General features: G+C 34.8%; 3 protein-coding genes across 6 annotated transcripts in view; all 3 read right to left on the bottom strand.

Annotated features, from left to right (window-relative positions):
• LOC144350891 (transcription factor ETV7-like) overlaps positions 1-14,981 on the bottom strand; it is a 45,720-nt gene extending 30,739 nt beyond the window's left edge. The window contains exons 1-2 of one of the 4 annotated variants that reach the window (XM_085501065.1): positions 14,874-14,981; positions 13,704-13,834 (exon numbers count right to left, since the gene is read on the bottom strand). In XM_085501065.1, coding sequence (XP_085357191.1) covers positions 13,704-13,786 — 83 coding nt within the window. In that variant the 5' untranslated portion in view covers positions 13,787-13,834; positions 14,874-14,981. Of the gene's footprint in view, positions 1-7,720; positions 7,740-10,420; positions 10,531-13,703; positions 13,835-14,873 lie in introns of those variants that run through there. The other 3 variants (XM_085501074.1, XM_085501080.1, XM_085501076.1) reach the window with 3 other exon arrangements.
• A 2,011-nt stretch (positions 14,982-16,992) lies between these two features.
• LOC100371056 (carbohydrate sulfotransferase 1-like) lies at positions 16,993-18,243 on the bottom strand. Its single transcript, XM_002734429.3, has one exon. It carries the CDS (start codon positions 18,241-18,243, stop codon positions 16,993-16,995), a length of 1,251 nt encoding a protein of 416 aa, XP_002734475.3.
• Positions 18,244-20,785: 2,542 nt separating this feature from the next.
• On the bottom strand, positions 20,786-22,799 carry LOC100370901 (uncharacterized). The gene is made up of 2 exons (XM_002734428.4): positions 22,273-22,799; positions 20,786-21,826 (listed from the first exon to the last, which is right to left on the bottom strand). Exons 1-2 carry the CDS (start codon positions 22,574-22,576, stop codon positions 21,291-21,293), a joined length of 840 nt encoding a protein of 279 aa, XP_002734474.1. The 5' UTR covers positions 22,577-22,799; the 3' UTR covers positions 20,786-21,290.

Genomic DNA, 22,799 nt, shown 5'->3' with positions numbered 1-22,799 from the left:
TTGTCTGTAAGGGCCGGGTTTTACCAGTACATTCCAATTATAATTGTTTACATCACATTTATCTCTAAAAAATAATTGCTCACACTGTAAGGGGTTGGTAAATACTAACTTTTCAATTAGGAATTTCCCACAGTCATTGTAATTGTTAATTATTAATCTACACACATCTGTAGTCTCTCAACGTTTTACAAGTTATATTTTTGGAAATCCAACTTCCTTTATGAAGTGTCCTACAGTCTTTGGAGACAGAAATATTTTCATTTAGAACAGAAAATTATCCTATAGAGGCAACTTTGTGTTATAGGACAATTTCATGTCCTACAGTATAGCAACATATGTAGTATATATATATAGTATATTTTTTATTCAATAGGCAGAGAAAATATCTCATATAATTCTGTGACCTCTCATACCAAATAAGAATTTTGGAATAAATAGAAATATATAAAATTCCAAAAAATATTTATAAACACACCAATTGCTTTCAATTTTTCAATGATTTCACTGTGATATTTGTAGACACAGATTTAGAAACAATAATTTGAACGAACAAGTCACATTAGGTTGAGTCACTTTACTACTTTACTAAGTCACTTTACTAAGTAGATGTGCCAAGTCAATTGCATTGTGTGGGTGTCACCAATACTCACGATGTTTTACCTGGTCAGAAAACACAAATACTCACAATGTTTTACCTGGTCAGAAAACACAAATAGTCACGATGTTTTACCTGGTCAGAAAACACCAATACTCACGATGTTTTACCTGGTCAGAAAACACCAATACTCACGATGTTTTACCTGGTCAGAAAACACCAATACTCACGATGTTTTACCTGGTCAGAAAACACCAATACTCACAATGTTTTACCTGGTCAGAAAACACCAATACTCACGATGTTTTACCTGGTCAGAAAACACAAATACTATCATATATTCTCTCCAATGTTAGACTACAAACTGAAACAAAACAAGTTTTAAATGTAATCGCAAAAAGTTTTTCTTTATTTTTCAACATAGCTATAGGTCCGTCTACTCTCCTATATGAGCCTATATGGCTAGTACATGAACATACAAATTATTTTCACTCAATAAATTGTGTATGTGTGCAAGTATTACTCAGTAAAAATATCCCATAAAAGAGCATAATACCCATAAAAATTGCACACAAATTGTGACGGGATGAATTATGACACTTGAATGGTAAATAAAATACATTGGATGTAATAAAATAACAATATTCTAAATATTTAAACAGAATATCATCAAGCAGGATATATTTTAAGCTATAATAATTCTATAGTTATTCTTATAGAAGTTTTGTCCTATAGACTTTAATAGATATTAATTTTTGTCCTAGGAGACTTCAATAGGATTAATATAGTATATTGTTGTTTTGTTCTATATAAGACTGCAATAGGATTTCTATAGAATATTATTTTGTACTATATAAATTAAGATTTAAATAGGATGTTATATAGAACTTCAATAGGATTCCTCTAAGGTAGTCATAAAATCATATGAAACAAATTCAAATAAGATTCCCATAGAACATTTCTCTAAATATTAAAATGATAAAAGGATTGGATTCTCAGCTGTCTGTTGGATGATACATAGTGCTGCTACTAGTTAAACTTGTGAAGAAGTAAAAACTAAGAGTTGCACTAAAAATGTTTCAAAATATGTGGTATTCAAAAATATTTAAAAAAAAGCAGAACCAATCAAAACATAAACACATGTATATAGTAAAAAAATAAAATATGGTTTTTAAAATAATAATAAAGGATACTAAGAAATTGTTATTGTTTTTTATTGGTGAATACAACACTCCATGCTAGATCACTATGCCTCTAGAAGTAGACTATGTACTGGATCTACATGTAACAACCGAGACGTAACCTCTGACCTCTTTGCATATCACAGAACCTAAGACGTCACACGACAAACGTTCAAACACACGGAATGACAACTATGGCACTTTGAGTTCATAAAAGTCACAATTGGCAAAAAAAGGCAAAATACCGAAACTCTTCCAGAAAGTCAGATAATTAATAAAGGCCCAAAAATAACTCATGTATGCTATGAAAGTATACACATAGGAGAGTTTTATACTGCATACTAGCAAATATTCAACAAAATCTAACATTATGTATTTTTAGTAAAAATCCCTAGTTCATCACTATAAATTATAGTCATACTGATATCCTCCCCACATGGTTCATTCCTTTATAGGATGATATAATTATAAACATAATAGGGGAATTTTGATGGCTAAACCGGTATAGTAATACTCACATTCCCTGATACCATGGAAGAAGTTTCCGATGACTGCAAGGGAAAGCATTGATTTGTAATGTAATGTTGTCACCTATCTGAATGGGTGTAAGTCTATCCTTCATTCACACATGAATACCTCATGTATAAAGCTTTGGCCTAGCTTTAAGATGACTCCACCCTAAATGGTTCACTAAATTTCAATTGTCATTGGTTTGCTTTGAATCAATCCTAAGTCTATTTTTAAACACATACAAGCTTTAATAGTATAAATTAAGTCTGCATGATACTATGATGAGAAATGCCAAGAATTCTTAGGAAGTTTAACGATGGATCTTTATACCTGCATTAATCAAAATTTGGGGGGTTTAGGAGTGTAATAATGATAATAAAATAATTGTTATTTCATCCTTAGAAATACAATCTTTCTATCAGTCTATAGCAATAAAATAATATGTATGTTTTATACATGTGTACACCCAGCTTCAGGAAGATGCCCGGGGGTTGGACTAATGTGGTTGGCTGCACTGACAGTGAAACAAACAATACACATACTACCGGTAGCCAGAATTGCAGCTGTAGTCATATTTAAGAAAAAGGTGTTGCATACTGGGACAAAAAACATTTATTTATAAACGTTTCTGCCATCAGTGCAAAGAAAAAAACAAAATATTGTCACTATGACAGTTTAGTAATTAGATTTCCCTGTGATTACTCAGACTGGGTCATGGATTAACATTTTACCCTAAATAACATATTTCATATCATAACTGTTTCACATATATTCTAACTAGCGATATGTAAATAACTACTACATGTAGTATATCATTATTGATTTTATTCATCTTGAATTGACCAATGCTGTAAGCCACTTGAGTTTCACAAGAGACAAATCACCGCCAATTTCACAAATAGTAAAAATCATGGACATTCTGTAGCTGTGAAAATTTCTCCAAGGTTTCTAATTACGTCAAAGAGCATCAGTGACTATCGTAAAAATGGGTCTCCACAAATGCCATGAAATGATCAAGCCATGAAAATGCCAAGCAGAGAAAATTTACAGCACATATCATATACCAAGTGCTAATTAAATTTCTAAATAAAAGATAGAAAAAGAAAATATATAAATGTACAGTGCACTCATATCTGGTTTTATCAAGATAATATATGAATGCTCGGGGGGGGGGGGTCAATGTGCCACATCGTGTTCGATATGGTCTCGTATATTAACATAAAAGTATACAAATATATTGTTTACACAAAATTCAAACACATGTTGCGTGATGACTGCCATCTTTTAAATATGAACAGGAAAGTAGTACATGGCATTACGAACAAAATCTAACAGAGTATATACTGAGTATATTTTAAGGTTACTATCCGTTTACAAACAGAAACGTGGCTGGCACAGCTGCCATCTTGATCAGCTGTATATAATCCTAACAGTGCTCAAATTTGCACATATATATCACGACTCTTATAACCTTTTTTGAATTTTTTAAACGAATGCAATCATTTTTAATTAAAACAAAAACTAATCCAGGAATTAATGAGATATTAAAGTTTGTGTTGCAATTACACACAAACCCTTCCAGCTTTCAAAACAGCCTAGATGCAAAAATGGATATTGTATTCACAACAGTTAGTTATATATTTAGTTTCTGTGGCAATATAGTCATTTCCCAACCAAATTAGTGATTGTTCAAGCTTGAATATTGCTTACTCGTGTATCCTCATTAGAAAAATGCTTTTTATTGATTTTCAAGAAATATTTTGTGTTGCTGTTGATTTGGTGCTATACCACCAGCATGATGGACGGATGTAGCATTTAATGTTATATTTTTTGCAACATTGAGATGCAATGAAAATCATTACAAAATTAGTTTCACACAATTGAAACCATCACATTTTTCACATAATATTCCAAATACCCCAATAAAACCGGTCTCAGATAACAACTTTAACAATCTACCATATGTACCTTACTAGGAGGAACTTTGCTGAATACACCTTATCTATTTGTTCAATACTACCAGGAACTAGATGACTAAAAATCAATAGCAGTTTGAAGTACATCCGGTCATTAAGTGCCAATAGACAAGTGTCCTGTCAACATAATGCATGGAAATAGTTCACATAACATATTATAAGCATATCTACCTCTCCCCCAAGGGGTGTACTTGCAAAAAATACTGACAGGGGTGTGTAGTGATTGTTTGAAACCCCTACCCTCTTATCAGACAGAAATAAACTCAAATTGTTTGCCTACCCCTTTTCAGACAAACTGTGGATATTTGACAGCCCTTTCCAGACAGGGGGGGGGGGGGGGGGGTTCAGCTATCTAATTTACCTAGATGGATTCCTGGGAATAGACTTTGACGATGGAAATGAAGTTACAGAAAGAAAAAAATCAGCTTCATTCTCCTGATTGTTGGATCACTCAAGCTCTAGAGACAGTCTTTGGAATATTATGGACCCCTTTTCAGACAGAGATAATGAAAAAAAGATACCCCTTTTCAGACAGACGGGATAAAATAAAGAAACAAAAGATACCCCTTTTCAGACAGAAGTGGTGAATTTGGGAACCTTTTTGGCGGCACATATACATACAGCACTTCAATGTGGAGTTCATGGACCAAGGGTTGAGTCAGTAACTATTAATCTGACTGTACATTGAAACATGCTCACAATATTTATAATATTTACTGATGTCAGATTGACTGGCTTTAATAGAAAAGGTTTCTCTAAAAAAAAAAAAAAACTACAAACATGAATGAGTATCAATTAAGGTTTTAAAAAGATTGAAAAGTATGACATAGATAATTGAAATAATTAATTGAGAATTAAAATCAATGTAACTTAATTAGATAAATTCAAACTAAATTGGATATGCATGATCGCAAAACCAACCAAGATTTACGCATATGTATGGAAAATTAAAAACTTTTTTTATCAAATGAATACTGCTATGATGCTGCCAAAAAAAGAGAAAAAGAACATAGTGTAACTATTACAACCTTGCCTCATGGGAATCTAGATATAACAAATCAGAATTCAATTCATGAATGGATAACTAATGATCTACTTCCTGGTATGATCTTTTCTTAAAAATAAGTTCTAAAATAATACAATATTATATCTAATCAACATTTTGCACAAAAATATTGACTAAAATTTAAGTGGGAACAATTCTGACCAAAAATTAACAAAAACAATGTCTTCCTAATAACATTATTTATTATTAATGTTTTCAAACTATTCTCACAAGTAATTATTTAGCAGATTTTCATAATTTTAGTAAAATTTCAATTTCTAAAAAGTTCTATGTCATCTTAGATTTTTGAACATAAGGTTTAGCACTAATTTAGAACAAATAGTGTTGGACGGTGGAAGAAACAAAACATCACTCACAAGTGATCTTCTAAAGCATACATGTACACAAAAAATAACTTTGAATTTCTACTAGCATTTCATTACATTAGGTTAATTTCAACCAAATTTAAGATTTCAACCAAAAACTAATCAGGACTGCTCATTATCCCAGAGCATCTACATGTAAGTACTAATTTCATTGAAATCTGTTTAATGGTACATAAGAAACAAGGGAAAAGGCTTAAAATTGGCTAATTAATATGCAGATTTCAACTAAAAACTAATCAGGTCTTCGCATTATCAAAGAGCACCTAAGTACCAAGTTTCATTGAAATCTGTTTACAAGTACATGAGAATACAAGTGAAAATGCTTAAAATCAGCTAATTAATATGCAAATTAGGTAATTTATATGCCCAGATTTCAACCAAAAACAATTCAGGTCAGACACACACACACAGACTCCCATTCAAAAAAAACATAATCTTTTCCCACCAAAATCTATGACAAAACATCACACTACAAGATTGGTGAATCTTTTCCATGTTGCGTTCACCATCCAGCCAAGTCACTGAACCCTCATTAACATATTTAATTACTATGGTAATTTGATCATGTTGGCATCATCCAGCATTTTGATTGTCAAAGAACACAGTCTAACTTGTGTATGGAAAAAACTATGGTGGATATCGTATTGCATTGAGCATTTGTATGTGACTGAAACATTCACTAATAATAAAACTAAGTTGAATTTTACTTGCATTTAATAACCATCCAACAAATTGACTTTTTGTATGGTATACTTCAACAATTGCAGCACCTCGAAAACCAGATGGTTATTCACTTGTGAAACACAGCAGGATTACTGTACTGTGATCTAAGCAATGCATTTCCATTTGTTTTTATTTGAAATTTTTTTAGAATATAATTTTCATTACTAGAAAAGTTAAAACCAATGCATATTACATTAAAATCAAAGTACATATTTTGTTTTTTAGACTAATTTTTCAACTGTTCCTGATGCCTATTTTAGAATCAAATTACAGCCTTTCACTCTTCCCTGGCGCCTAAATTAAAGAAATTACAATATATACAAAATTCAACAAATGTTTTAGTATTCTTGATAATTTTTGGTGAGGAAAATACTGATCCACTTTGAATTGCATGAAAAGTATCATACTTGTCTATTACTTGTTGGTGAATGATTTACACTACATTAGAAAAAAACCATAAATCATCGGATTACTGCTATCAGATCTTGGAGAGTAATTATACTACTAATATATGGTTTTCATGATCAGTGGTATATAAATGTCTTTATGACATACAATTTAATATGTCAACCGTATGTGTATATGTTGCCTTTATATCGGTACTGTTAATAGTGAATCAGTGAAAATACACAAAAATACACATGCAGGGCAATAATGGGAATCCTGGTAATATTTACTGTAGAATACTTTATTTTATTTGGAATTAATTTTCGCTAAAAAAACTTTTTGGGTGTTTTGTATGGAAGTTATTCTCACTGATTTTTTACAAGTTCAACGTAAAATATAGAAAAAAAGGTATTTTCGCTAGATTTTATTTTCACTGAACTTTTCCTTCAGCAAAAATAGCGAAAATTTATTCCAAGCGAAAATAAAGTATTTTACAGTACATACTGGCAATGTTTGCGTTTGTACTTTGTGAGTAATGATCTATCAAATCACAGACTGCCAAATCAATTTCTTGACGCATAAGCGTCTTTTTGAACAGTCTTATACGGTTATCTAATTTTTTTATAATTGACCCAAATACAATACAAATGCATTTCCAATCCCAAAAAGCAATATTAAAAAAAAAGATGTTTAATCATGGTGAATAATTTTATCCACAGAGGCTCTTTGAGACATCTCCTGCTGGTGCTGTTATATAACATTCATAATAGCTTGAAGGATGTCACCAGCAATGTATTGAACTCAAGTCATTCTAATGAATTCTGCTAGAGGTGTTTGGATGGGGTTTGTCTGTCATCAGTTGAATTAATACTTTTCAAAAGTAATTTTGAGGTTTCCATAAATTACAACTTCCTCACCTTACATAAAACTTACAAACATATCAAGGTATGATAGCATCCTCTAGTGCAGTGCTGATGCAAAAAGGGACTGGCTGAACTTGATTAATGCACATTTAGGCAGCCTCAAAGCATCCAATCACATTGTCATGAGGACATTTGGATGTGCAGATGCCAAATAAAATCAAGCATATATTTTCTTAAATCCTGATTAGACCTCCTGGTTAGCATAATTATATTCTGCCCTTGTTTGATCTTGCTCCAAATTGGTTCTGGCAATACCTGAGAGACAGTGTTGAAAACAGTATAAAAGCAGTATAAATCAGAGTTATAACCAGAAAATCAGTGCCTTTCTGAAACAATAGTGAAATATAAAATATTGTAGTTGGAATTCTGTGGCCACAAATTGGTAGTTTCTTTTTTTTTAAATTCTTATGTTTTTGTTTTTTTTTGGAAATTACAGAGAATTTAAGGTAAACATGTGTACAGTAGATAATGTTTTAGTAATTACATGAATTCAAAATAGCTAGATGTTTCAATCAATGACTCTTTATTAATAAATCTTTATTTGTTCTTAAAGGCCAACGACCCATTTCACAATATACATGGAAAAATAAAAGCATAACTAATACTTTCCTGAGATCAAAAGTCACCTCATGTTAATACATTCTTGTCTCAGAATTTGTGCTGTATGTACAAACATTGCTAGTTTTGTGATTATTTGCTCAGATTTATTTGACAAATGGAATAAAAATTTTCTAATGTTGGATAAGTATATGACCATGAGGGTAATAATTTGTTTCTAATGTTTTCATACATAGGGCGAAATGAAGTTTTGATATTTTGATATGTCCGCAGCTTTTCTTTTGAGACAACATCCCCCCACCATTCTTGCTTAAATATACATTGTATCAGATGCTCTGGTCATAAATAGGTGTAAAATGCATCAAAGTCTCCTGGTCGCTGTCATAGCCATACCTCTCCAAACCCATGCACAGATAATAGATATTTTACTTTTGATTCCCAAGATTTCCTATCATTATTATCATGTGAAATAGCCAAATCATATGCTTGTCTAGTGACTCTATTTTGAGACATTTTTTGTAGTTTAAACCAGTATTTGAGACATTTCTTATATGTATGCAAGAAAATTGGAAACATGCCACATTCTCCCAAAACTACTTCATCGGGTGTTGATGATTTTACCCCCAAAAATGCTTTACAATATTTTAGCTGTACTCTTTCCATCACCTGGTATTTACTATGCCCCAATAAATAGGCAAAACCATACTATCAAATAATTTAAAATAATCTTGGTGAGTTTTTCTTATCATATGAAAAATTGTGTACATGACCTTTCACACTTGTTGTGTAAGCGTTGGCTCGTTATCAATAACATAGAAGAAAAAGTAAACAGGTGGCAGGCTAAAATCTGGTATTATTGTGAATTAAATTATTGATTGCAAAGTGGCAAAAGGATTTGCTATTTCACTTTTTAATGTTATATATTTGCAAACCCCTGTGACGTACATGTATGTGAGAAATAGAACGATAAATGTGTTTTTACATCAAAACCATGAATTGTCAAAGTTCAATTTCTCTCGAACTCAAAATTGCCACACAGTCACAAGAAAAAAATGTGACTGAAATTTATGGTTATACACCAGGTGTCACTTTTGTGGGTAATGTAGACAGTGTTATCTTTTATATTGTCCGTAGTTCAAAGGTCACACAAAGAGGAAGTAAACCACCTCCCTGGTATATTGTAAAACTCGATACATTACAATATTCACCAAATTACTGAATTGTTCAAGCTCATTAAAAAATCTTTACTTCAATAAAATACTGTAAACCAAGTAATTTTGTGAGTCTGTAGATGATCAAAATATTAATATTGGCAAACAAAATAGCTCTAGTAACTACCCAGTCTGTTTGAATTTAGCGCTATAATACTGATACATCTCAGTCCTTGTAATAGTTATATTTACTTTTTATTCATTTATCATCTACAGTTTGCAAAACAGTGGCTGGCAGCTAGTGAGAAACATGAATTCAATTTTTAATAATTGGGATTATAAAAAAATTATGATTATGAAAAATTTATTTAATAATCAAATATATTGTATACACAAGGACTTTTATTTTTTATTATAGGTATAAATTCCCAAACCTGATGCAACTTTTTTGATGTGTTGTCCTTACTAACACAATATTATAATTCACAATTTATAGTAAATATTGAACGAAACTCAATCAAAGTGAAAGCGATTAGGGAGCATGAGAACAGAAGTATTTTTTGTGGAAGTGAATATTAGGATGACCCTGTATACGCTTTGGAATGCAATACCAGATGTACCTTAATTTAAAGCATACTATTAAAATAGAAAACTGTTTTAATATATATATTATCACTAATTCTTATTGCCGTCATCATCAATAAATAAGACCCGTATTTAAACTTAAATCACAAAAACAAAATCCATTTAATCGGTACGTCTCAGACAGTAGGTGGCGTGTATCAAGATGATAATCAAAGCAATATATGCGATACTCTTCCCCGAATATTTGACTCAACTGACTGCAAATTGCCTGGGGGTCACCTGCACAGCAGCAAAACATATATACATTTCATCTTTCACTTACGAAACGCTACTCTAGCCTCTTCCGATGTGTCAGATTTCACTTCCTCATCTTTAAGAATTTAAAATTACATTGACTGACCTGTAAGTGTGGGTTCCGTTAAGTTAGGATCTCCTTCAGTGGTGCAGCTTGTCCGCCATGTGATGCGCGGTAAACAAATTGAAAAGCTGTCGTCCGTCGGAAGTGGTTCCTGGAAATCGTATCAGCGCCATCTAAACGTCACGGAAGTGAATTTGCATAACCTGTGTCCTAACCTGTGTCTCCCAATGAACAGCGCCACTGTGGCAATTTAGTGGAATAAATCAGTTTTTCGTTTTTTGACCCAGATATGGCTCAGATCTTATAACACGGATGAAGTTAATATAATTTTATAATTTATTAGTGACCTGAGCTCAGATAGACGACAAGTACAAACAGAGACAAAAGAATTTCAGAAAATCAGTTGATATTTGAAAAAAAATAATTTAATATCATCATTTATACATGTATTCATCAGACAGGATTGTGTAATTGCTGTAATCAATATAACTCAGCTGATTTCGGAAAACATTGCAAAGTTTCGGGTCATTGAAGAATAAGATGTTTGGAGAAAACAGTTGTTTTTAGATGATCAACCTGATGAATTTAAAACATGCCCGATGTTCAAAAAGTATAATCAAACACCAGAGTTTGCGCTTTACACAGTCAGATTCTAACAGATAATTCGCACCGTATACACCGGCTATACGGCTACATACAACTCATTGTACTGGGATCAATCTAACTAAATCCGATGTTAGATATAGGCTCAATGGGACCCTTACACAGCCCCCTTTTGCATTTATTCTTATTCAAAAACGTTGAAACAAACTCACACATTCACAATAACTTAAAACAGATTTGCATTTTTCATGTTATCAGTCATGTGTTCATGTAAAAAAAAACACATTTGTTTTACAGCAAATTACACAAATGAGAGTTTGATGCCGTACAGCGCAAAATAAAAAGCAATGCCCAAACCAAAGTGACGTGCCTCTGCGATGGAAGCTGGAAGCTCAATGGGTAACCAATGAAACTATCGTTTCCTTATGGATTAGCAGAAGCATGTAGTTTTTAAAGCATCAAAAACCCGGATTGAAAACGATTAAAATATTCTTTTGAGGATTTTAGTAAGCGATAAGAAAATTATAACGCAAAGTGGCCAAAAAGGGAATAATGAAATTCATCCATAATGTGCTTTTAGAAGTCACGTATGTGTCACTTTTAAGTGGCCTGAAGAAAGTAAACGAGACGGTGTGAAAAGTGAGAGCGCCACCAGTGTTCGACTAGGTAGCGCTGTTGGTTATTTATTTATTTATTTATTTATTTATTTATTTATTTATTTATTTATTTATTTATTTATTTATTTTAATTTTCCGTTGTACTTCAGACTTCTGTGTTAAACGACACCCAAAGCGTAGACTCTCCTTGCCAGTCAAAATATATTTACCAGCAATGACGTCACACAATAACGTAATTACTTCTTAATCCTTTCTTCGCGACAGCTAGCAATAGAAGGAACATAATATTTCAACATTGCTGCAATATAATCTGATGGTTAGCCACACGGGTGTCTTGAAAGCAATCAACGGAATTTTAAATTCTATATTGGGCAGACACACATACTGTGGGAGTCAATCTTTGAATTAGGGCGTGATGTGATCGCATCTACTTTTTTTCGGAATTAGTCTTACCGCAGCATCCCTCAGAAATATCATACAATAAACTGATGCCGTAATGAAGCGTAAAACCGATAGATGCATGAATTATAATTGTGTGAGTTTCAACAGATTTAACTTTCTAATTTGAGATATTCTGAAAAAATGCCGATTTACATACAAGACCGACATATTCATAGACACATGTTTGTCACTAATAACTCCAAGATTACGTACATTGTCATAAATCACCACAGTCACAATTAAACAAATTTAGTTAAATTTGAAGAGTTGTTGTTAAAGTTACTTGCAAATAGAGGTTTATGTTATCGTGAGATTATGTAAAGCTATGGTGTAATAAAAAACACTAATTCTGATAGTGATGATAACACGCAGTATTGAGTAGTGCGCTGCCCTTTATTTAAACAATAATGAATCCCCCACGGCGCCATTTTGGATGATGAGAATGGTCCATGCCAAGATTATGTGTAAGGCGAGGTTGAACACATTTACCGCTCCTAAACCCATCTCTGAATCCAATATGACGTTATGGGAGATTCATTAATGCTGTTGTAAATCACCACCATCACCATAATCTAATTCAATTTGAATAGAGGTGTGTTAACGTAAAGCTAATACTGTGAAATGACTAATTTTCACTGGGTTTAAATTTCACTGATTTACCATTTCAGGCATATTCAGTGGGTTTTAAATTCACGGTTTCGTCATTTAGATAATGTGTTCTATGCTAAATTTTACATATTCACTGGGTTTTAATTTTAATTAGCGCATTTTCCAGTCAGTGAAATAAGCTAAATTAAAACCCAGTGAATAATTACCCCCTTTACAGTACGTCATAATAACCTGATAGTAGTAATATGTAATCTATATGTGACAAGTCATGCAAGGAACAGTACCCGTTAGTTATCAAATCAGTTATCAAGTGTTATAGTTTTGTTTATTGTAATATAGTATGAGTACAAGTCCATTAATAATTAAAAAAAAAACAAATGGCCACCGTTTGGTCATCTTGAATCAGATCGATCGACAAATTCATGTGCATATGTATAATATTATGTATGACGTATGTGTAAAGTTTGAATGTAATCGGCCCAGGCATCTCTAAGATACAAGTCCGGACGCGCGCACCGACACACGAATACACAGACGTCCCCCTTTTCGGACTGCGTCCAAACGGGGGCTAATAATGGGCAGTGTAGACGGTACACCTAATCATGACATTGTAAGCACGGCGGTCGGGCCTGTGTTATTAGAATACTTTATCGGATTGCCACCGCTGATTTGTAAGTCAAAAATTCAAAACATTATCCACAGTCTCTCTGATAGAGGGACTGTGCATTAACATTAACTAAAGTTGTCTGGGTTATAGTCGACGACAATGCATAGTATTGCATATATGACATACAATAACGCGGCATGAATTTGAGAACTACAACAGTTATCACAGGAAACACGTTTTTTTTAAGCGTGAACTACATAAGAACAAACATACCAACTTTTTGATATGACACAAATAAGGACCCAGCCTACAGCATCAATGATCTGAACGATGAGATAGGAAGCTTTGAATCATGATGACAACGACGGGTCGAACATCGGGAACATTACTGCCATCTTTGCAATATTGTGTTTTACGTGCTCCGTTAAACGGTGTCCGTTTTACATACCATCTAATGCTAAGTCGAAAACAGAAGTTTTGTGCTCTCCGCCTTTTGGTTGACAGACTGGATGATATGCGTTGTGGGCCCATGATATATGTATGGGTTGTCTTTGCTGTTATTCAAGACCAATTCATCGTCTAAATAATAAAACATATTTTTCAGTGATTTAGCATTATTATCTGTTAGTTCATATGACTGTATTGTTGTTGTAATATTTACTCACTTACATTTATATATAAATGAAATAAATGAAAGGTTATTGAAAAAGACGATAGCACCTAAAATGTTATCCAATGTGATCCCGCCTTTTGGTACCCAGGCCGAATATGACCCTTACATTGGTACCCTGCCAAATTAGCGTGATCCCATCTCTGACATCTAAAACAAACATAACATATCCCCACTTGCACCCGAGAGGAATGTGTCCCATGCCACCGGTAACCATGACACATGTTATCCTGCTTATTTGCACCCAGGCCTAGTGATACCCGCCCACTGGTTGACCTCGCCTTCTGGTAGCCGGCCCCAACAAGACTCCGCCCAGTGGTACCCAGCCGGATGATACCCTGCCAACATTCAACCAGGTTGAATTATAATAACTTAATAATAACTTTATTACACAGCCACAACCATCAGAGGGTTTAGTATGGTAAATAACAAATAACAAAAGACTAAATTAATAAAGCTAACTAAATAAGAGTAAAAAAATAATAGGAAAACGATAAAAAAATGTATAAAATACTAAAACTCGTTAACTAATAGTCAAACCGATTAAGACTCCGCCTACTTGTAGCCAGGTCGAATTGCACCCACCCCCCCCCCCCACACACACACACACGCCCACCCACCTTATTCGCCAGACCGAATGAGACCCACTGGTAGTGGAGACAAATTTAAACTCGTCCACTTGTATGCCATTTGCCAGTTCTGACTTGCATGCCAATTCGACGTTAGCTTATTCTAAGTACGCTTCTCAATATTCTCTATTTCGAAAGAAAAATGTCCAAAAACAACTCAGTTCGGTTGACATTTGTGTTGTTTTCCAAATCTCAGGTTTTTACCCGGGCTGTCAGAGGGACTTTGAACATCCACATAATGACTCGTACTAGTGCATAAATATTAATTACAAACAAAGAGTGTCCTTCAACTTTGATATCAACATTTACATAAACTTACCTCTCAATTAACGAACACCTGAATTATGATTTACTCGCCAATACTCTTGAATACACACCCCGAATAAGACACACGTCGTTTGTGGTGCATGTATTGACGCAGTTAAATACAACCCAGTACAAAGGTAAATACAAGGGACTTTCCCTTTCATAGCTTGCATGACGTGTTAATTACACAGTCTTTAAGTTCTACACTTGTGTCATTTACTAAACCTCAGACAACTAATAATAGTAACCATTAATAGTCTGAGACTAAACCACGTAAACCAATACTCCATACCAGTATAATACTAATTAACAACATTAATCCAGGTTTATGTATTCTTCTGTCAATTCTATGCGTCCCAAGAGTATGGACGAGACTGGGGACACGGTTTTACTATCCCAAGCAGGGAATCCTATATCCGGGTTCTTTGAATTCTAACTGATACATTGGTTACATGTCAGATTCACTGACACACTCATGTTACAATGATAACCCATTAGACCTGCTCCAAAACGTGCAATGCTCTGAGTAATATCACCAGAAGTAAATAATAGAATACTGTCATCTGAGCTTAAATCGGTTCGATAAAGCCAGCATACATGTATTTTGACAATGCTTACCACATGCAACATTTGCCGAAACGAACCAACACATTTAGTGTTTTTAGTAACATTGACTTGGGATACCATCCATTCACGTATGAAATTCGTATTCGTACGTAGGTATAGTGTCGATGCTTGCAATATCAATTGAAAAACTGCACAGCAGCAAGACTGGATTAAACTGACATTCAACCTTCTGTCCTTCACTTAAATACATCTTGCCACGTGACCCCACATACCATACGCCGTCTGTTTGCCATCCCGAACAGACAATAGTCAACCGCTATACTGCGAAACGCAGGTTGATCAGGTTAATGTGAAATGTAATTATAGTCGACAGTATACAGTAGGGCTACTGAGAAGGTAATCTATAATCTGGGTCAACAGGCCCGGGTACACATCCCTATATGTGCGAACAAAAATATTCCATTCACAGCTTTTTGCAAAAAATACCTACCCCATTAGAATTTCGTTGATATCAAATTTCGTATGGTAAGAGATGTTTCCCCACCAGAAACCCCGGGTCGTAGTATTGTCTCTGTAACTGCCATTATTAGTTATCGACAATTCGCAGCCAGACTTGAATACTGAAACTGGGCGAGCCGTTCGACTTTGAGCTTTTATTCAACGAGGTAGTAGTAACAGCAATAGTAGGCTTAGTCACGTGATGTAATCCAAGATGTACGATGTGTATACGTTAACTTTAATAAAATCAAAAATAATAATTTAGAACATTACTTATACTCGTCTGCTATTGATTAATAAAGTAACGTCGTTACTGGAAAAGGAATGAAAGATACGATAGAAAGTCATGAACTACCACATAATCAAGATTATATAAAATCAATTGAAATGAACAGTAGCTGTAACTTCAAAATTATTATAATAATCAGAAATAGAAATAAAAGTTAAAGTGAAGCAATTAAAAGTTAATAGGTCTATACAAGTACCGTAATCTGTGTATTTAACAGCGGATCTATTTTTATAATAATGCGTCGCATAGTTCTTTTAGAGTGGATAAATAAGCAAATAAAAATATTTTACAAAATAGCGGAAATGCATCCGAGGCTGCACACATCACGTCACCAATAGTCAATTAAGCCTACGTTTGAAAAACAGCATGATAATGTTACTTATAATATACAGATAATTTTCATGATGCGTTTTTATTTGGTGATGTTGTTAACAAAATCAAGATACAAATGTATGGTGACTTAATTACGCACATGAACTGCGTCATCGTCCTTAAAATGAAATGTGTTTAATAGGATGCTATGATGAAAAGCCAAATCACACATGTCCCAAAAATTGTGTTCGATAAAATTGAGTTATAACACAAGAAATAAATGTTGACGACAATTGTGTCATTGTCAGGAGCCGAGCTATGGAATCGATTTACTGTTTTACATTGAAACCATAGATACATAACGCATTTGACATGACGAAAACGAGTCGCGGGCTAGGTCTGGAAAGTCAACATCAGTCAGTGAACACTGGCAGAACAAGTACGGTCACGATAATTCCTCCAGTACTTATAAAACGAATGGTATTGACATATTAGATAACATGTGTTGACTCTCGGCTTTTCTGTATCCCATCACTTCCATAAATCGAGCACACTCTCCCGTATTTTCGATTTCTTCCACAAGATCATAATTCAGACGATGTCTCCATTTCTGCGATGTTTCTTTCGAATTCCTTTTTGTTTTGAACGCATACAGCGCATGCTCTGTCATGTCCTCGTTCGTGTTTTCCTGAATCCATTCACTTACCCGCTGAGGAAACTCTATCCCTAAGAACTCGTAAATCTGTAGTGCTATCTTTTCCGGGTCAGATGCCATATCTTCGTATCGAACGTGAAAATAACTGTTTCCTAGTACACGTTTCCCTTTAGTGCCGAGTAAGTAATTTCTCATTCCCATTGCGCAATATGTTTTCAGCCGCTGTAAACTTTCTGGAGATAATTGATCTTTTTTTAAGACGAAATTAGTTTTCTCCTTCGTAAAGGCCTTGTAGTTATGAATTGCTATTGGAATAACGGAAGCCATCATTGCTCTCGGATCTCTTAACACGTTTATGATTTTCAGGTTTACTTTCGGGTCTCTCACCAGGTAAACGAATGAATTCAAATCGTGAAGTCGAATGATTTTTATTGCTTTATACTTGAACGAAGTACATGACTCTTCTGCTGTGTCTGAATTCAAGTTAAGACACCTATTAAAGAATTGAAACTTTTGACTCCAGCCAGTGCAGTACTTTTTATTTACCCATGCGCTGACAACATCTCTTTTGCCGAGCGGAACTCTTGCATTGTATAACTTGTCTAAGAAGGCATTCGTTGCTGGTGTCGAGAAATTACAGTTATACATATCATTCATCATTTCTAAGCCGAGTACAGGTAACATTGGGTCATCGTCTTTCAGGTTTAACCCCCGTAACGGCTCAAAAATATACAAGAATTCCTTGTTTTGTTTGAATATTTCCCCAACGAATGACGAACCAGTTCTCATGCTGGCTAGGACTAATACGTTTACATTGTCTTCCGAGTGTAGATAAGTGTTGTTGCTGTTGTGATGATTTTCTCCATATGGATCACGGTGGTTAGATGCTGTTTGATCTTGACTTTGCATGGTCGTTTCTTCGTAGTTATTTCTTATCACAGTGTCCGTGTCTATGTTAAATCTGTCCGGTCCAGTAGAAGCATTTCGAGTCAGCAACACCAAATATGTCACTGCTATGTTGATCAAAAGTAACACAATCACAAGCTTGGTGAAACGAGCCATATCGTCTACTCCGGTATGCGGCATTGAACAAGAGATATTCTGATTGCAAAATGGTTGTTGTGTACGGCCATGAAGTTCGAATCCCATGCCATCCCCGAGACCAGTGGGCTGGAATAATTGTAAGTATGGTAATTAGTAAAAGAAAACATTTGTATCCAATTATAGGGCTGCTCTCATACGTGTTTTGTGTTGACACACTAACACCTGGGCTTTTGCGTGGTTGTAAATCGATTGCTCTAATTACGTTTACCGTGAAATGTATTTAGTTTTTTTTTTTATCATATAACGAACCATTGACAGACAATAATTATTGGGCTTCAGCTGTAATCAGCTATTTATAGTATCACAGAATTAATTACACGACATGACAGCGAAATTATTGGACACATGCAGTACCCACTGACCTACAGCGAATCACATCTCACTATCTGCAACACCTGTCGAAGCCACAGAACGTGGCGTATCTGTATGGCATACTTTATATGATCAAATCCGCCATCTGCGAGTGACTCATCTTATGAAACCCGACAGCTCTGAGTGAAGATGATAGATTCTGTTGCGATTGTGTGAGTGCGCTCTCCATAGTTGAGTATAATATAGTATTTGGCGGTAATACGAATACAATACAAATCCTTAGACACTGTTTTTTTTCAAATAAACCCGATTCCACGCGGCTTTCATTTACACGCGCTCATACGTCGCCAATGAAGTTATCATTATGTCACCATCTCACAATATTGTCATTAATGTCTAATACAAAACGTGACTTTGTTGTCAATGTGACTGTCGCCATTACCCTATCACCTACTCTCGGAACTCATTTATTTTCTGATAGTTTTAAAATAACCTGCATGCCACTAAATGCTAGTTATAAAATGGCAGCTTCATTATTAAATATAATACACACGTTATTCAACTATTATAGAACGTATGGCGCAAAACATACAAATAACAATGAATTATAAATAGAAACGCATTCATGGTCTAGAATGAGAAATTACAATAACAAATACGACGGAGGGGTCTGGCATAAAATGTCAATAATTGTTCGTAAAAAAGTTCCCCATTATGCATATAGACCTAGATAGTTCCATAATGACCTGTTCATTGTTTCGAAATGAACCAAAGCCCAACATCATGCGTTTTAGCAATACAAAAATCTTTAATGTTAAAGTAGCACGAGACACCAATATCGTTCCCAGTGGCACACTGTGTACAATGACAGTTCTGTTCACGTTGGATATAAGAGAACAATGAGTTGTATACGATTGTACCGATTAAAAGGTGTTTCTTGTTTGAATTCCTTCTTTAATAGATTCTCTTTTCTATACAAAATAGATTAGACGCTTTTTATGCTGACTGAAATTATTCACTGTCACAATCTCGGTAATTTGTGACGGGAGCTAGGCTGCATCTCTAAGAAAATACTAGAATGCAAATTATGGTGGTTTTTGCAAAAATGTACTAGTAATTGACACCCGTTGTGCGTCGCTACGAGTCCCATATCGAACAGGACGCGGCGTGACGACCCTTTAAACTAATATTAACTTTTCACAATTTCTTACTCCATCTAACATATATAAGGTATTCCATTGCTGCATATGATTAGGTTTTGTGTTATTTGGCTCTCATGAAATATGGGAAACTCATCAGGTTAAACTTGTAAGAAACACGCATTGTACAAAGCCACCGGGGGGGGGGGGGGCTTACAGTGGCAAATGCAAGACATTGATTGGCATCGTGGCTGTATATCATGAAAACTTTGAAAATATCAAATTCTGATTTTGGCTACAGAGGACATTTTTCACATTCTTTCACAATCCAAACATCACATCGACCATCATCTCCGTACAAGTGATTTTTCAGACTTGAGATATTAAAATCACAAACACTCCGTTATTTTGCAACAGTACAGCTTGCCTCAGTCCTAGGCAGCGATGTCTAATCAACAAATCAAGCTGAGCACGTTTCAATACCGTAGTCACTTCGGCCACTGTGCTTAAAAGCAAGACCACTAAATTAAATTCCAGGATTTCATTGGACACAATTCTCATTCACTGTACAAATTCCAAAGTCCTTATGCTTGCAGCGATTAGTAAGGTGTTTTAAAATTTAATGTTCAGCTATTTATTTAAATCGACGCGAGGAAAAGTGATCCAATAATATGGATTTTTAATGATCATTTGTCTAGGCATTCAGTTTGTGATTACATTCCATCCTACTAGGGGGTACTTGCGTGTGCGAAAACTGAAAGACAATACAAGTATCCTCACAATCCAAGCGCTTTATTTACAAAGTAACCAACTCAGTCATGTCAAATACAAATTATTGTAAACTGAACACACAGAGTAGATTAGATATAAGTTACCTTTGTTAAATTGTTCTAATATGATGTATAGTTTACTGTCAATTATGGTTGAACAGCAACAAATCATTGCCAATCACAGCGGCCCTACTATCAAATGGACTAGTCAATATCGAAGAGTTTCACAAAATGTTAACAAAGTCAATAAATATTCACAACTTGCTGGTAAAAAATAAATTGTGTTGAATGTGCAATGATTGTTATCTTTAATTAAATATGCAAATAACAAGTTTACAGGAAACATTTTTTCAGCGTTCCACTATAATGTACGTGTCAAATACGAATGCACTAAAACTTATAATTGTATGTACACAATATATATATATATATATATATATATACTGTATTATTATTAACCGTTAAATCAAGTTCACTGTTAAAGAGCAATTGAAAAATATGTAAATATTGGTGAGCGCTGCTGCATTTGTGCGTTACGGCCTGGAACTACAGTTTGTTTTCATTCCATGTATCCATTCTATACTCCTATATCACCTTTGTCCAGCTTTAGCGTTCTAGAAGTACTACATCACTCAGTATTCTGCAACGTTACGATGGCCGGCTGAGTGGAACCTTAACGCTTCATTCACGCATGTACATATTACCAGGCTATGCATTGTTCTTTCCCGGTTAAGTCTCTGCGGGGAAAGTGGCAGCAAACGGAAGAGCCGATAACATCACGTTTTCACTTCGTGTCTGAGCGCAAGGTGCATTTTCCAACGAATGGTAGTTCAACCTGTATCTCGACATTTTCCGATCTGTTATTACATGTCACGACGACATTGTCGAAATTAATATCTTTTTCCGAGACCAGACCTCGTGGCTGAGTCATTAGCTTCACGCTACAGCGCATTGACAGTCTTAATTGTTTTTCGATACTTTTGTCCGGTTTTACTGTTTGGGAGATCTCCTTCTGTGATTCACTCACATGGACGACGATAGCGTGTCCGATGTGTCGGATGCCGGCAGTGTCATAAATACCAAACTCTTCTTCCTCGGCGACCGCATTAATACTGAAGGCATATCCGTCGGGGTGCGAGTCGGACCAGAAATAATTTTCGTTATGATTGAGAAACGGGCCTTTAAATGTGAAGCGTTTACCATAACCTTTACCAATGCTTAATAATTTCAGAGCCTTTCCACCAAATTGACGATTCTTCGTACCAAGTATGCGAACGGTGTAGCGAAAACCGGGGAAGATTCTGGCGTCCACAAAAGTACCTGAAATGCGACGAAACATAAATAGGGGTTAATATTTAAACGGCTATCCTTAGTAGTTCAGATAAGGCAAGGGTGATTGACCCCATTTGTATACACATTTCAACTGATTCGAGGTCGATCGCTTTGTTATTGTTTACGCGGGTTCTAGTTCCCGCCACGTTTGTTTTTATTTTCGGCTAAAGATTTTTTCTTTTGTACTGTGTACTTGAATCAACCTGAATTTTGAAACTGTCCTGAATATAAAATTAAGTCATGTATTTTAATCTGTGAAATAATAGTCATACATATTTTTTTTTCCAGATACACAATTTTTGTGCGGGGAGGGGCGTACACATGCTAAAAATAGCTTCCACACGATCCTGGAATGCATAAATATATATTAATAAAAAGGAGCCGTTCGTACATCTACAGTATTGCTTTTGGTGGTCTCAACAGTTATTACTCACCAATGACGGGCATCTCATGTTGTTGAATATTTTCTATTTCGTACTCAGTTGCAGCATCGTTGACATTTTTGCCCATGACCATCACTTTATTATTGTTATCTTCGGTACTTGGCACCCGAGCCCGAATGTACATTTTTGGCCATACATCAACATTCTGATCGCTTCGGTCCCTTGTTTTGCGTAATGTGGAACTTTCGATGAATTCTTGCCAGTCAGGGTCGTCGGTGATTCTCGGCTCAGGGATGTCTGGCTGATGCAGCGCATTCAGCAAGCACGCGATCTCTTGATTCACAAAGTCAGACATTTTCGTGGTAAAAGTAATGTTAATTGTATTTGTTCCGAATGTAGTGTACTGTTTTAGTATTTACTATGGAACGTAGAAACAAACAAATCGTGCAATACCAGTATCGGAATATCAAAGTAGTCGAGAAATTTACAGACAATTTACAGAACCACAACACCAGTGAAATGCCAGTACTAGATGCAGTCTGCGAAGCTCGACGTATTATGTCAACACAACAATTTCC

This window comes from Saccoglossus kowalevskii, chromosome 1, assembly GCF_978046115.1.
Source record: "Saccoglossus kowalevskii chromosome 1, keSacKowa6.1, whole genome shotgun sequence".
NCBI classification, from domain to species: domain Eukaryota; kingdom Metazoa; phylum Hemichordata; class Enteropneusta; family Harrimaniidae; genus Saccoglossus; species Saccoglossus kowalevskii.
This window is presented reverse-complemented; position numbering and strand designations above follow the sequence as displayed.

Excerpts from the sequence above, each read along its gene's own strand:
- LOC100371056 (XM_002734429.3), bottom strand. The coding sequence starts at position 18,243 with ATGGCTCGTTTCACCAAGCTTGTGATTGTGTTACTTTTGATCAACATA.
- LOC100370901 (XM_002734428.4), bottom strand. The coding sequence starts at position 22,576 with ATGTCTGACTTTGTGAATCAAGAGATCGCGTGCTTGCTGAATGCGCTG. Across the intron at positions 21,827-22,272 it reads ACATGAGATGCCCGTCATTG|GTACTTTTGTGGACGCCAGA; the intron begins GTGAGTAATAAC and ends GTCGCATTTCAG.